Source organism: Athene noctua, chromosome 7 (assembly GCF_965140245.1).
Source record: "Athene noctua chromosome 7, bAthNoc1.hap1.1, whole genome shotgun sequence".
Lineage (NCBI taxonomy): Eukaryota > Metazoa > Chordata > Aves > Strigiformes > Strigidae > Athene > Athene noctua.
The window spans coordinates 2,044,821-2,060,176 of record NC_134043.1 but is presented as its reverse complement, the minus strand read 5'-3'; the positions used below and the strand labels follow the sequence as shown (position 1 = coordinate 2,060,176).

General features: G+C 46.9%; 1 protein-coding gene across 4 annotated transcripts in view; it reads right to left on the bottom strand.

Annotated features, from left to right (window-relative positions):
• Positions 1–13,822, bottom strand: part of CACNB4 (calcium voltage-gated channel auxiliary subunit beta 4) — a 107,668-nt gene extending 93,846 nt beyond the window's left edge. For all 4 annotated transcript variants that reach the window (XM_074911313.1, XM_074911316.1, XM_074911317.1 and 1 more), the window contains exons 1-2: positions 13,719–13,822; positions 13,505–13,588 (exon numbers count right to left, since the gene is read on the bottom strand). In XM_074911313.1, coding sequence (XP_074767414.1) covers positions 13,505–13,588; positions 13,719–13,727 — 93 coding nt within the window. In that variant the 5' untranslated portion in view covers positions 13,728–13,822. The remainder of the gene's footprint in view (positions 1–13,504; positions 13,589–13,718) is intronic.
• Positions 13,823–15,356: the final 1,534 nt, after the last annotated feature.

Genomic DNA, 15,356 nt, shown 5'->3' with positions numbered 1-15,356 from the left:
CCCCATGGGGAATCTGGATGAGCGCCTGAGAAGACAGGCATGCAATAAAGGCACGTATTGTTTGGAGAGGGTTGGGTTTGATAAGGCTTTTGGACCAAGTAAACTTTGCTTTGTGAAGGTCCCTGAGTAAACTTGCCATTAACGCTGAGAAAACAGGACCGCACGTGCTGAAGCCAAGGCTGCCAGGGGAAATCTCAGTGCCTTGCAGGAGCCTTCCAAACTACATCCCAGGCCTGGAAAAATACCTTGGGGGAAAAAAAGAGAGTGGCAGAAGTTTGATGTTAAGAGTGCCCTTAAGAAGGTCATCACGTGGCAGACGCAGCTGATGACTCTGGCCTTCCTGCTGTCTCCTTGTTGCCAGTATTTCTACCAATCCTCTCCCTAACTCTACAGGGAGAAAGATAAAGCAGCGGGACCAAAAAAAGAAAGAAAAGAGGTGAAGAAAACAAAGGAACCTGCTATAGTACCAGCTAGAGTGGCTAGGACACATCTAACTGCTCCCTAAAGGAAAAAAAGAAAATCTTTCTTTCAAAATACCTATGAACAGGGGTGAATGAAGTCACAGAAGACAACAGTTATACAAGAGCCACCCATCCTGGCAAGCCCCTACTAATATTTTTAGTTCATTAGAACTCTTTGTTCTGCAAAAAAGCTAGAGACATGTTCTGCCTCCTCTCTCTTAGTTTTTCCTTTTTTCCCCCTTTTCTATTTCCTCTCACCCTGTTTTTTGTTGAGATTTTAGGTTTTGCGGGTTTTTTTCTTTTTTAAAACTCTTTATCTCTTCACATCACTTGGCTAATTTGATGGCTGCCATCCTGTATACAGGGCAGCTCTCATTAGCTGCCCAGCAAGTGTCACAACATGCTGAGTCCACTGGCAGTTTTAAGAGAGAAATACAAGATGTGACATGCAGAACGCGAGATAAAGAGAACAACAACATTCCCAGGAAAAAAGCAAACAACAAAAAAATCCCACATACTGTCCTTAGTTAAATTTAAATAGTTACTTAAGTAAAAATTTGTGATTTCCCCTCTTCCTACTCTTTTATACAAAACCGGGTAATGAGGCAGCTGCTGAAATTCAGAGTGGAGGAACGAGAGGCACATGGGGTGAGAAAGGAGACAGACAAGCCAAGGCCAGGGGTCGGGGGGAGTTTTTTGGAAGAGGATGAGAATGCCAACAGCAGAGCTGGAGGAGGGCAGAGAAGAGAAACAGGGCCATGAGCTGCAGGAGACAGCACAGGAGCCTTGTGAGCAAAAGCAACTCAGCGATGGGAGGCGAAACAAGGGCAGAAGAGGGAAATCAGTTTTAAAAGGGTGAATGTGGCAGGAAGGAAAGCACCACGCAAAGGTCTGTTCTGGCACACGGCGATGCCCATCTACCTGTACCTCCAGCACCTCATTTCCAAACCTGCTCAACTCTCCCTTCATTTCACAAATATCCTTCCCACCCACCACTCAACCCATGCTCCAACGATGGTCCTGGCTCTCCTTTCACCTTCCCAATGCTGTTTTAACCCCATCTCATTCTTCATTTCTCTCTGTCTCCGACCTGACCTTTTTCTCTAAGGAAGTAGGTTACATTTGGCAGTCCTGGATTCCTTCTCCCCCTATCACAGTCCACAGAAACGTGAAGATGTTTCATTACTGCTGCCACCCAGCACCGCCAGCACCAGCTCTCCCGTCTGACACCCCTGGTCACACATCTCGTGTTCCCACAGCCAGCGCGTCGGAGCAGCGCCTGGTATCGCCCCGCAGGAGGCAGGCTTTCTCCCCATGATCCCAACGTGTGGGGAGGGTACAGAGGGAGGTGGAGATGCTTCTAATGGCCAAAGATGATCAAAGCCAAAGCAGGAGAAGGATATTTAAGCCATAATTGCTACCAGGCACTTTGAAGATTAATGATTGGCTGGATGTTTAATATATCTCAGGACATTAACCACAACTGGCCATTAAGCCCCAAGAAATGTCTAGTGCCGAGGTCATTTTTATCACTCTAAGATGAATAAAAGGAAGGGAAAAAAACCCCACCAGCCTATAAAATATCTCCTAATGGGAAAATCAGTTTTAACTGCTAAGAAGAGATCACCCAAGGAACGGCCGCCCCTCCAGGCACAGCAGATCAGGCCAACCAGTCTATAGTAAGAACTGAGTTTGGAATAGGTTTCCTTTCATGCCTCCACATCTTCTGTATTTAAGAAGAAACCATTCCTCTTGGGGCTCAGCATCTATGACCAGTGCCGTGCTGCTGGCTGGCCATGGAGAATCTGCCACTGGAGGGGCTCAGGAGAGTCTGACCTGGTGTATTAACTGGGGGAGGCAGGGGAACGGGATCTCCATTTCTCAGGATAAACACTTTGCTTCTGCACCATTTACAGACACGTCCTGCATTTCTAAGCATGATCACAAAAACAGCCACAACAGGCATAGATGTTTTAGCAGAACTTGCAGCCCAACTTCAGCAGAATTTTATTTCAACTAATTCTTAATACAAAACTTCCACTCAGGAACTTGAAGGTACCCAGTGCCTTTGTGATAAAGGGCTCCAAAAGCACTTCACAAAAACCGGAGTAGAACATTTATGCGTGACGTGAGTGTTGTCACCAAGAAGGTCTTGTGCAGGACAAGGTACTACTGAACCCATAAGGTAGGAAGTGAAGAATATATCTCGCCACAGGAATTAAGGCAAGCAAAATTCAAATCAAATATACAATTTGGTTGGAAAATCATGAAGTAATCTACCTTTCCCTTCAGAAAGAGACATGTAACCTTGTAGTTATCAAGGCTTACTGCCATCACAAGTGAGGAGCGTAGATTTTCCTCCATAACATGGTGGATGGGATTCTCCTGCTCCAACTCAGGTGTCTAAGGTTGCTTCAGATCACCCAGCAAATCCTGTGGGGCTGCAGCAGGGTGATGGTCTCCCATGAGCACCCAGATCCTCCCTCCTACCTGCCGCAGCATGGTGTCCTTGGATGCCCTCAGCTGGGAAAGCCTGGGATGTCCAACATGGGACCAGACACCAGAGCTCAGGCAAGTGACTCCTGCCTGTTGGGTCCCACTACTGCAGAACGCACCACAAAACCAGCTTGGCTTCCCAAAACCACACCACAAGTGCCACCTCCTCTTTCAGCATACACATGAGTGCCTTTACAAGTCCCTCCTGCCAACAGTAATTCAGGCGTAAGCTTGGTTATAGTTCACAAAACACATGTATTCCCACCCAACGAGTGGTATGAGAGCAGCTCTTCATGGAAAGCACAAGAAACAAAACCAAAGGGCCAGACGATGCCCAGGCAGCAATACTGGGAATGTCCCTAAAACACCTGTTAGGATGTAAACTTAAGCACACACAGAAACACCAAAGATGCAATCTTCTTCATTAAATACTTATAATAATAAAGAACTAATTTTTGTAAGCACTACACAAAGAGATTCCACTATTCTGCCAGAAAATGCAGACCTCTACAATTTCAGCTGACAGACCATTCCCCCCACAAAATAATCACTGCAGGAGGAGCGCTTCAGCAGGACACATTACTTCCAGATCCGATGGGAATCTGCTTACAGAAGCTGTCCACGTGCAGCTCACTGCCTCACCACGCTGCCTCTTCTTCCTCCCAGAGAATAAATCACTAGAAATATTTCTACAAATGAAATGTGCAAAAATAATGGAATATCACTGGGCAGAAACTACCAGATTATCCCAAGAAAAGGATTATTTTGACTTTCAAAGAAAAAAGTGTTTCAAAAGGTGGTTTCAAACTCTGACCTGTAGTATTTTACTACATTATCTGAATCAGGATATCAAATTTTGCAAAGAATATCAAAATGCATTAAGTGTATTAACCTAAATAAATATTGGGACATAGGGACAGTTCCCGCTGTCTGTATGTATAAATGGAAAAATGATATATTATATAAGCTAGGAAAAAAAAGTTGCCAGTTAGGCACTGGCATAAAAATACAAATGATAGCAGAAACAGAATATAAGTAAAACTAAATAAAGATTACAGCTATAATATTGCTTATTCTGTGCAAGAAAAGACGTCAGAACCCAGACTCAAGCCACACAAAGCCATCAGAATCCAGCATTCAAAAGTGGCTCTTACTTAAGGACATTAGATCTCTTATTTAGAACAAAAAAAAAGGTTTTCCCCAAAACTGTGATGCTAATCATAAAAAGTGTCAAGGAAACAGAGAGCAAAGAGGGTTTATTATTAAGAGGGAATGTGACAGGAGTGTAACTACTAAGATGTATTTTTACTGTAGAATGTTAAAGCATTTAACGTGCTACAGCCCAGATCTCACAAAAAAACAGGCGCAAATCGCTTTGCAAAAAGCAGAAGGCACATAGATTGGTGTGGGACCACTCCCAGACGAGAAATCACCCGTGGGAATGCCAGCACCAAAACTCCCAACAGCCGTACAGGAACAGCCCCGCCACTTGTGAAAGGTCCCAAAGCCAGTCAGTGGCAAAAATACACTTCATTTGTACACGCCACAGATGACTTGCAGGGGCAAGGATCTCCAACCTTCCTCCTCATCTTTTAAGAAAGCTTCCAATTTTGGTTAGAGTGAGAGGGGAGGCACACAAGTCCTATCTATGACCCACACATCCCACTGCCCCAAAACACCAGGGACAGCTGGAGACTTCATTACAAGCAGCCAAGTAATAAATGAATACAGCAGACAAGAGACACGTTGTTACTCAGACTCTAAACATGTTTTCGACGTCTTTTCTCAGTTGTCAAGTTGTCTGACATCCATTACCAAAATCACCTTCTGATTGGTTTTACTACGTTTGACTGTTAGCCAAAAACTGCCTTTAATAGGAGACCTTTTTAACATCACAAGTGGCTGAAGAAGTTCCCATCTAAGTTTTGTTTCACTAGAGCTGTAATTCATTATTTTTTAAGTCAGAATTTTGAAGATTATACCCAGCAGGCTTTCCCATATAACCCTGAAACCAGCAGAAAGGAGTTAAGAAGCTATTTTTCCCAACTCTGTGGGTCACCCAAGACCTAAACGGGTTTAGGGAAAAGCTATTTCTGTCTCTACCATATTCTTTTCAATGTATTTTAGCAAATACAGGTTTGGAGTCCCATGTAATCATCTCTGTTTTCTCCATATTCAGCACAGACAATCGCATCGAGATTGCATTTGACACAAACCATTGGTGTCCATAGAAACTGCATGACAGCAAACGCAGGCAGAGCCTGTGCATGGCTCGGGCTCCCAAAATCTGCTAAAATGGCTCTAGTGTGCAGCGTTACACTGTAATCACACAACTGGAGTTCTGCACATTCTGTTACTGTTTGGTAAGAAAAATATCGTTGAGACCGTCAGAAGGTGGCGGGCGTTGGGAGGTGGGGATGGAGCTGCCCGGGGCGCTCGAGCCCCGGATTTAACATGGGGTTTATCAAGTCACGCAGCACTTCTGCCTCCAGTCTCCCCATCGCAGAAAGGGGACAGCAGGGGCACCTCGCATTTACACCGTTGTGTGCCCAGCATGTTTGTAAAGATTTTTATTTTTTTTAAATGGTTACCTATTAAGTATTATACATTTGGTATCATGCTAGTATTCTAAGTGTTACTGTAATCATGTAAATATTTCATTGCAGTAACATTGCATGAATAAAGAGAATTAATTTTATAGGTCGCACTAGAAAGACACATTTAAGCAAACACCCACAGTATGTACAAAGAGACAGACAACTCCAAAATACAAGAAATTTTGGATGAGGAATAGCCAAATCCTATTTTTTTATTCATACCTACGCTGCTTATGCTATTAATATCTTGACTTCTCTTTTGTGACTTTAGGCTATTTTAAAAACGAAACCTTGTTACCATGGAGACAATAAGCCGGTCAGCACATCTGCTGAAGAACAGGACATAAAATTTTTAAAGTGAGAATTTCAAAGGCACAGACTTTTATGAATCCGCGCCAATGACTCCATCAAATACACATAAGGGACCCTGGTAATTTAGTTAGCGGTGACCTACCAGGTTTCTGACAATCTTTTTAGCTGTTCTTGTGCACCAGTTCCCACTAGCAGGGCTGCAGCACTACGAGCACTGGCATGCTGAGGACATGAATCCTGTTCCACTTCCACGTCCTGCACCGGCCACGCTCACGGAGCCGGGAGGACAACAGCTTATTATGAAAATAATCTAGTGACCCTGCCTAAAAAGGCTGATAGATGACTCTGGACAAGACCAAAAAAACAACTGGGGGATTATTTTTTTTTTTAAAGAAGGCAATCGTGATCATTATTTGCTTGCAAACAGACACACAGAAAAAAAATCTTTTTCCTTTTCTAATGGAACGCTAAGTGGGAATCTAATTTGAGATTCAATTAGTATATTAAGAAACATTCAATTAAGCTTCCCGGTGACACAGAGACACATAGTTAACACTCGCTTTCCAGATGAAGAAATAAAAGTTGCAGGAGTCTGTTGGCTTCTTCACCGTCAGATGAAGTGGTGGCAGAATTAAGGAGATAAGCCAACTCTTTGTTTTATAATAATAAAAAAATCCATTTAAGCTTCCTTCTACTGTTATTTCAAACTTCTGAAGTTTGTCCCCCACCCACCTCCTCCCCCTCAAGGAGAAACCCAACCAAGGCAGGATTTTGGGGCGTCTGGGATCAAAGCAACACCGTTAGAGAGGACAAGGCAGCTTTTGGGAAGGCAGATGCACACGTGTAGGTGTGACAGCCACGTGCCACCAGCTGTGCCACCAACAGGGAAGCCAAGAACAGGGCACATGCTCCAAGTCCACCAGCCTCTCAAGCCATATCAGAAGAGAACTCCGGAAAAGCCATCAGCTGTGTATCCCACGACTCCGAGTTAATCCACACAGGCAGCATCCCGTAGGAAGTTATGGGGAGGTATCATCTAACCATCGGGCTCACCGCTGCTGAAGCTGCTCAGACGCAGCACCCTCCACCGCTGAAACACGCCCAGCAGGAGCAAAGTTTGGTTCTCTGTCAGCCCTTGTCATTGCCGTGGTTCTCCTCTAATCGCCGTTGTCATTACGAGCCTCACCGAGGGTCACAACACATCTTCTCTTCCAAGCCGAGCTGGGGCTGTTGGTCGGATGGTTCCTCTCCAGCTGGCAGGAGGCAATTCCATGAAAGCTCTCCGAGGCATCGCAGGCCAATCCCGTGGTGGTGGCTCGGATCATCCCGGCGCCAGGCTGCACGGCTCAGGCTGCCCAGGGTCTCCCCCCGGGTACAGCCCCTGCCTAGCACACAAGGGATGGCCTCACCTCGGGCCTCCAGCAGCAGGCCATCTTCCAAAATCACCTCTGTGACTTGGAAATTAAATTCAGGCCTTGATGATGGCAGTGGAAAACACCAATTTCTCCCAAAGCTCACAGGACCTTTTGTAAATTTACTCCATGGTGCTGTACACAAGAGAAAACTGCAAACCAGCCTGAAAGTCAAACAACTGTTGGGGTACTGTTGGGGTTGTCAGCAAGACACTCCAGGAACATTTACTTCAGTTCAAGCACGCCTTACTTTACCTTATTAACCTAAATATGTAGATTTACAGAGTAAACTGGTCTTAAGCACAGTTTAAACTTGAGAGATGCAACTGTGGTATGAGCTAACTACACCAATTTAAGAAGAAAGGTGAGTTAAAACAATGTCACTCTGTCATGCAGACAAGGCTTATGTTCTCTGGAGAAAGGGTTGAATCTTTTATTCAACTGTCAAATGCTTTAACAGTTTCTAAACGCTGTACAGAGAAAAACAACGATCCAGTCCTGTGTCTAAGGGATAATCATATTCTATGACAGTAAGTTATATTTTAGAAATTAATGACTCATCGTAGAATTGAGCTCATCCTGGTAAATTACTGAAATTCTAATCTGCTCCTTTGCAGATATGTATTTTATCAATTTAACCAGCATTTGATTTTGAGAAATGCCTGGTTCATCGCATACCCGGGTTGGATGGACCACACGACTCAGCACCATCCGCCTCCCGAGTACCAGAAAACCTGTATTACCAAAGACCAAAGGCTCAAGGTCATCAACTGAGGTCTCATTTCATTCTGAGAAAAATGACTTTAAGACAAAAAAATGCAGAATTGAAGGGGAAAAAAATTCAAATGCACGTTAAAAAGTTTGTTCAGAAACAGTCACTACATACATCACTGATGAGCAAGGGCCAAATGTTGATTCCCCTAATTCAGATCACTCCTTTACAGGACAGTCAGCAAAAAACAGCAACAAAACTCAAACCTGTCCCTCAGGCCATGATTGCTCTTGAAAATGTCGATGTACGTACTTAAGGTTAATATCTGCGGAGCCGATGAGCAGCCTCGCGTGCTCTGCGTCTGCAAAGGCACACCTGAGGGGGAACGGGGTCGCTCCGTGTCCTGTGTGCCAGGGGAAAGGTTTTCAGAGTTTACAAATGACAAACTCAGACACCCTTAAAGCTTCCCAAGAAAATATCTGAGTGCAGATGCCAACGTCCAGCTAGGGTCCACCGCTTGGTCCTGCAGGAAGGACACCCCAATCCCATCTCCACACACACAAAAAAACCTCATCTGATAACAAGGCAACAAAACTCTTTTGAAAGATAGTAAACTTTTTCTTTTTTTCTTTTTTTTTTTTTTTGTCAGAATGTCATTAACTTTTTAAAATGTTGTACAGCTTGAGAGCTGGTCTAATAACAGAAAATGCTGGTTTTCTTTTCCTCTCAATATTACATAAGAAAAATGATATTTAAAAGGGGAAAGCACAAGCACTGCCAGAGATATAACACTGAGTGTAACTATGTCTTAAAAGAAAATTGACTTCAACTACCTCTATACATAAGCAGCAGAAAACTTCCAGAAATAAACTGCATGTCTAAATATAGTTTTATATAGAGTTAAACATGCTTGGACTGAACAGGTACACTCAGTGGTTTTATTTGAAGCCTCTGACATGACCTGGAAAGGATTTCCACCAATTACCATGAGTGTTTCAAGAAGATTTTGCTTTATATCTGCTGATATTGAAGAGCAGATAACTCTGTATTTCATTTCAAGCAGGTTAAGTTATGGTAACGTTACGCAGCGAGGCAATCCAGCACATGAGCAGACAAGTCACAGCCCCGTTAGGGACCAAACCATCAGCCCACGACCCAACTGCAATTCTGGTTACACCTTCAGAAGCAGAGTTACAACACAGCTCTTCAACACAGACCACCTCATGGAAGCTAATCGCACAAAACCTTCTGTAAATGAGAAAGGGTGTGCTGAAGGACACCCAGAATAAGGAGATGTTCGGTCACACCTGTGCTAAGGGCTGTGGTTTGCTCAAGAGAAAGCAAAATGTGTAGACATTTCACACACACCCCAGATGGGCACTGCTGCAGGGAGACACCCGGCCGAGCTGAGGAGCAAGGAGGAGGAGGAGGGAGGCCCAGCTTCCACCTCCAGCACCACAGGACCCCTGCTCAGACCTCTGTCAACCCACCCCCAAGTGTAAAAGCCCCTTTCTCAGATGCTGACCTTCCCTTGGGGATCCCCAGTCCTGTTACACAGATGGAACCATTCACTGTGTGTTATTTTCCCTCCCAAAATTGTATTAGCATATGCATAAAAGGTTTTAATGATTCCTGGCACACACACCTATAGCTGCAGCCCTGGCCCCACTCACCCACCCGGGGCTCCCCGCAGTAAGGAGCAGCCACTGTGGCGCTTTCTTTCGACACCTCTGGGTGACTCGTGTTGTGCTTCACAGGCCGCTTAACTTTTCTCAGTGAAATTAATTCCATTAAAAACCACAGGCCATAAAACTGACGCTACCAGAAGTCAAAGGAAAAAAAAAAAAAAATTGCATCTACTCACAAGTCACCACGTCAAAATAAGCGGTGGGAAAATAAAATCTTCCAGAAAAAAACAACAATGAATTATTGTGACAGTATTTTGCAAAATTACAAGCATATGTTTTCAGCTGACCTAATTATTGTCTTATAATTGACTTCAGTCCCTTAAGGGGGTTCTTAAATATAACTGAGCAGCACCTGCCACGTAAGAGGAACAATTTTGTACACCCATTCCTTGCTCAAATAACTGCACTTAACAGCTTCAGCGCCAGGTTTACTCGCAGCCTCAGCCATGCCACTGGAGACAGAGGTGCCCAGCCAACAATCCGGGAACCTCCTGCACCCCAGGTCACTCCAGGACACGAGTGATCTTACTCAGCAGGGCTTTTGGTTTTTTTTTTTTATACCAGCCCGTTGATTTTCAGCACATACCTACCTGTTCCTGCTTGTACATCACTCCATCCATGTCTTCCAGCGCAGCGTTTCCTACAAGAAGAGGCAATTTTGGGCAGTGCCAGCTTCCCTGGTGATGCTGGAGCTGGGGCTCTGCCCTTGCTGACACACGCACAGGACTCTGCACAATGGATCGTCTTTGCTTATCACCATGCGGCGTTGACAAAAACCCAAATTCAAAAGCTCGTGCAAACAATATTCCCTTACTAAATTAGATCAACCAAGGGATTGAAACCAAAAATTAAAACGCGACATAATGAAAAGTCAAGTAAAGAGTTCAAATCTGAGGGACCTGTGCCTCTCCTGACACAAAAGGGAACCACTGATAAAATTTCCACCTGTATTTCGGATGAGGGGCAGGAAGCTGGTGCACAGTCCTAAACACATACAAGATCTACAAAAGATTTAAACTCTTTTGGGACATTTATTGCAAATCTTACTGACAGAATTTCTGGGTTTTTAGAATTATACCTACAACCACCACAATGTAACTTGAAGTTAATCCCTGCTATTAGGATTTTTTTTTTCCACTTATGCTTCTAAACAGGTGACTGCTGCTCACAGGCGATTGGTGACAGAACAAGGGGGAACGGCTTTAAACTGCAACAGGGGAGGCTCAGACTGGCCATTAGGAAAAAATTTTCACAGAAAGAGTGGTCAGAGAGTAGAATGGGCTGCCCAGGGAGGTGGTGGATTCACCATCCCTGAGTGTGTTTAAGGGTTGTTTGGATGAGCTGTGGGGGGATGTAGGGTAGGGGAGAACTTTGTAGGTTTGGGCTGAGGGTTGGACTCGATGATCCCAGGAGGCTTTTCCAACCTGAATGATTCTGTGATTCTAAATCCTCATTGCTATGAGGGAAAACTTCACAGCAGGAGGAGAGGACAGCAACACGGGGCAGCTGGGACTGCTCTGCGTTGGCTGAGCCGAAATCCCCTGATCTCAAAGAAAAAACGCAAAGGTTGAGAAAACTGTCTCATTCTAGTACTCAAAGAGCAGCACAAACACCGTTGAGCCAAGGAAACATTGCCCTGCGGAGCTGAATCACCCCACAGCGAGGACCACCACGTGAAGGAGCAGCACATCTCCAGCCCAGCCCCACCGTGCTCTCCTCCAGCAAGGGCTGGGGGGAGGCGATCCCAGAGTTGGTTTTGTTGCTCAGCTCACAAAGTTCAAATGAAATCTTCCCACTGATGAGAGCTACTGCACTCGCCTGTTGAAAGGGTCTCAAGGTAGTCGCCTCAGGAAGGGACAACAAGTTGTCTGCTGCCTTCTCATTTGGGGTAAGCAAGTTCTGATATGGATCAATGTTTTGCTGTGCATTAGACGGAGCTGAAATTATATTATCTTCAGGTGACACAGCACCATCCTCTGCCAGGGCAGCACAGACAGATGCTGGTTCAGAAAGAGCCCCGGTGCCAGTGCTGCTGTGGACACGCTGCCCGATCCCTCGGCTGCCACCCAGCAGGACTCATGGCTCTACAACCATGATGGAAACAAAAACATCCCACAACCCGATTTCTCTGGGGTTTTTTGGCAGCACCCCTCAAATATGTCACCGAATGTAAAGCAATCCCTTGGGGCTGGGGGGGGTGTCAGAAGTAAAAGCGAGTCTCCCCATCTTTCCCCCAGGAAGATGCCAAACAGACATTGAGGCACGCAGCCCCTGCAGAGCACACCACGTCCCAAGAGAGGAAGAAGTGCAGAGGGCAGGTGTCCGCACGTTCTGCAACGTGACTGAGGTGTGTAACCCAGCCCCTGTTTGAGGAGACAGGCAGCACCACACCAGCAGCACCTTTCTCTGGGTGCTGGTGCGAGTGCTTCCACGTGCAAAGGTTTCAAAATCCCACGTCGCATTGTCGCTGCCTCAGACCCCGAGCGCTCCAGGTGACGCTGATTACCCTCCCTTTGCCTAAATCACAAGCCCTCTGTTTCCCTGCGAGCCCAGCACGAAATCCACCTCCTGGAACAACACTTCTGACAAGCTGAAAGATTCTCCAGGACATCTCTGAGAAGGGCCCACAGCCGCCTGCAACATCCCTCCTCAACCACCACGACAGACTAACGCTGGCTAATTATATTTCTTTATCCTTGTTTCAACTCTAATTTACATGGCTGAGATCACATTAAACGTCAAATTCTTACTGTGACTCTCATATCTCATTCTGCTGGTGCTGGAAACAGGGACTGCCAGCCCAACACCACTGCGGTTCTGCTCCGGGCTGGAGCAGTGACAAGGAGACACCCCAAAGCAAAATAAAACTTCCAAGGATTATTTCAGCCTTTGACAGACCGACCTCACAACTTCCACATCCTGAGCAAAATACGCTTCCACGCATGACAGGTGTCCCTGAATTTGTCAAGGGCCCTGTTCCTCTCTCCTTGTGCTTCCTTAAATTTCTACTGAAGTCACTGAGGAATCTGGGGGGGTGTCAGATACAGGTCTGTGCCCCAAGAAATCTATCTCCTTTACCTTGAAAGCAAATTAATATTTACTCTAAGAAGCATCTTTCAAGGAGAGAAAGCGATGCTTCAGTGAGACTCGGGATGTTAAGTCTTTATGTTACCAAGGGACATCTGGCAGGCAAGGGTGTAAGACTGGAAACAGAAAAGGAAAGGGTAACTATTAGCAGGAGGTTTCATCTAGATCGCTAAGGCTGCTCCCGCAGTGCCAGGGGAAAGCAGGGCTGCTGTATAATTAGCACCGACGAGCCTCAAGCCCCAAACTGAGATGCCAATGCTCTTGACACCTTTACAGTAATTTTTTTTTTTTCCCCCAGAAATCCTTAAGTCACAGGATCACTAAAATCTCAGCTTCCATTCTTAAAGAAAAGTGCATTTCTTGCCCTCAGCATTACAGGGAATAAGTAGAAAAATCAGCCCAACATCTGAATTGCAGCTCGGGGACGGAATGTGAACACAATACATGCGTTCATCAGAACAAACCATGACTTCGGTCGGATTTTTTAGGCCCCTCTCCTAATTCTGGAGCTCTCTGGGTTTATAGTTTTCAGCCCGGCTCTGACCTGTGCCCAAACTCCCCCCGGGTTTGGGCGCGGAGGGGCCGGGCACCAACCACAACTTGTGCGGTGCCCACAGCTGGAGGCAGAGCATCACCCGGTGGTTTATTAAAAATATATATATATATATATTTTAGAAAATATATTTAAAAAATACACCATCACCATCACCACCACTCCCCCGGCCCCGCCGCCCCTCACCTGCCGCAGGATGAAGCTGGTGGAGGTGGTGCTGCCGTCGGAGCGCTTCAACCGGCTGCGCCGCGTCGCCGTGCCCCTCGTCACCTGCCCCGGGGGAGGCCAAGACATCAAGGTCGCGTCGCCGGTACCGGCACCGCCGCCCCCGGCCCCGGCCCCGCCGCGGCCGGAGCCGAGCCCGCCCGCCGCGCCCCGCCCGCCCCCGCGCGGCACCCACCGCGGCCATGGCGGCCAGGATCGGCCCTTCGCCTCAGCCCCGGGTCGCTGGGCGCAGCCCGGTCCGCCCGCCGCCCGGCCCCGGCGCGGTGGGAAGGGCGAGGGCGGGCGGGGGGCGGGCGCGGGGGGGGCCGGGGAGGCGCCGGGCGGCCCCCGGGGCGGGGCCGGGACACGCGGGGGGCGGCCGGGGCCAACCCCGGCGCGGCGGGAAGCGGGCGGGCGGCGGGCGGCGGCGCGGGGGGGGCCCCGCGCGGGAAACGCCTCAGAGCCCAAGGGCGGGAAGGGAGCGGCGGGGAGAGCGCCCGCCCTGCGCAGCCCCGAAAGGGAGCGGGGGCCGCTCCCCCCGTCGCGGGGGGACTTCGTGAGGGGAAACTGTCCGTGAGGGGAAAGTGCCCGTGAGGGGAGACCGTGAGGGGAAATTGTGAGGAGAGACTGTCCGTGAGGGGAGATTGTGAGGGGAGAGTGTCCGTGAGGGCCCACACCGGGTGTCTTATTTTCAGAAACAACCACGACGTCCCGGTAACGGCCGCCACTCACGCCGCAGGCGGTCCGTTTGCCGCACCGCTGAGTCCGGCTCTTTGCAGCCCACCCGGGACCGTGGCAGACGAGGGTGAGGGCGATGCTACAGGCAGGTACCAGCCGCTGAGCCCGGCTTAACCCCCTCAAGCTGGAACTGAGCCCCCAGCACGTAAACCGCAGCGCTGCTCAACGCGGCTGAGTATTGATCAGCGTTAATTTGCATCGACTGCCAGTCATGAAGAGCGCTAGAATTTCCAGGGTATGGAGAAAAAAAAACAAAACAAAACAAACAAAACAGGAGATAAAGCAAGTTGTTCGAAGTTCACGAGGAAAGCTGGGGAAGAATTGGAAGCAAGACCTGGATTTCCTGCTTCCCACTCCTGGGCTTCAACTACATTACACCTCCCACCAAAATGAGTAAGCGGAGAAACGTGTGCATCTTTGATCCCACTTTTACACCAGAAAGCTCTGACACACACTCTCCCCTCTGGTGAAGGTCCAAAGTACAACGGAGCAAACATTTCTTGCCATAGACACAAACTGCAGATTTTTTTTTTTTTTTATTCCTTGGATGAAATTAGGCAGCCTATTTTCTTTGTCTAAAGATGAATGTGGGTCATGAATGCTGTAGTCTAAATTAGATTATTTTAAAAATCAGTTTAATTATTAAATTGGTACAAGGAAGGCTGCTTTTCTCTAAATATTAATCTTAGTGTGACTGAGTTGAGATACTGCCCAGAAACGTAACGCATCCTTGTCTCACTTCAGCAAGACACACAGTAATGTTCAGGTTGAAATTCAAAGTGAAAAAGAAGCAATTGCCAGTAATTCAGTATATGCTTTGGCTTTATTAGGACTGTAAATTTAGATTTGCAGCCTGTAGTGACCTGGAATCAACCCACCGGCGTCTGTAACTCGAAAGAGATGGGGATAAGTGATGAAACGCAGTGATTTATGTCTAAATTAGGATTAATGGGAATCATTCTCAGGTACGTTAGGCTGCTTGCACACATCCTTTTGGCGTCCATTCACAGCATTAGCAGAAGTCATCTTTAAAGCACAAGGACTCGTGCTTTATTTTGGATGAGCCAGAAATCTTTGGATAATTTGTTTAGTGTCT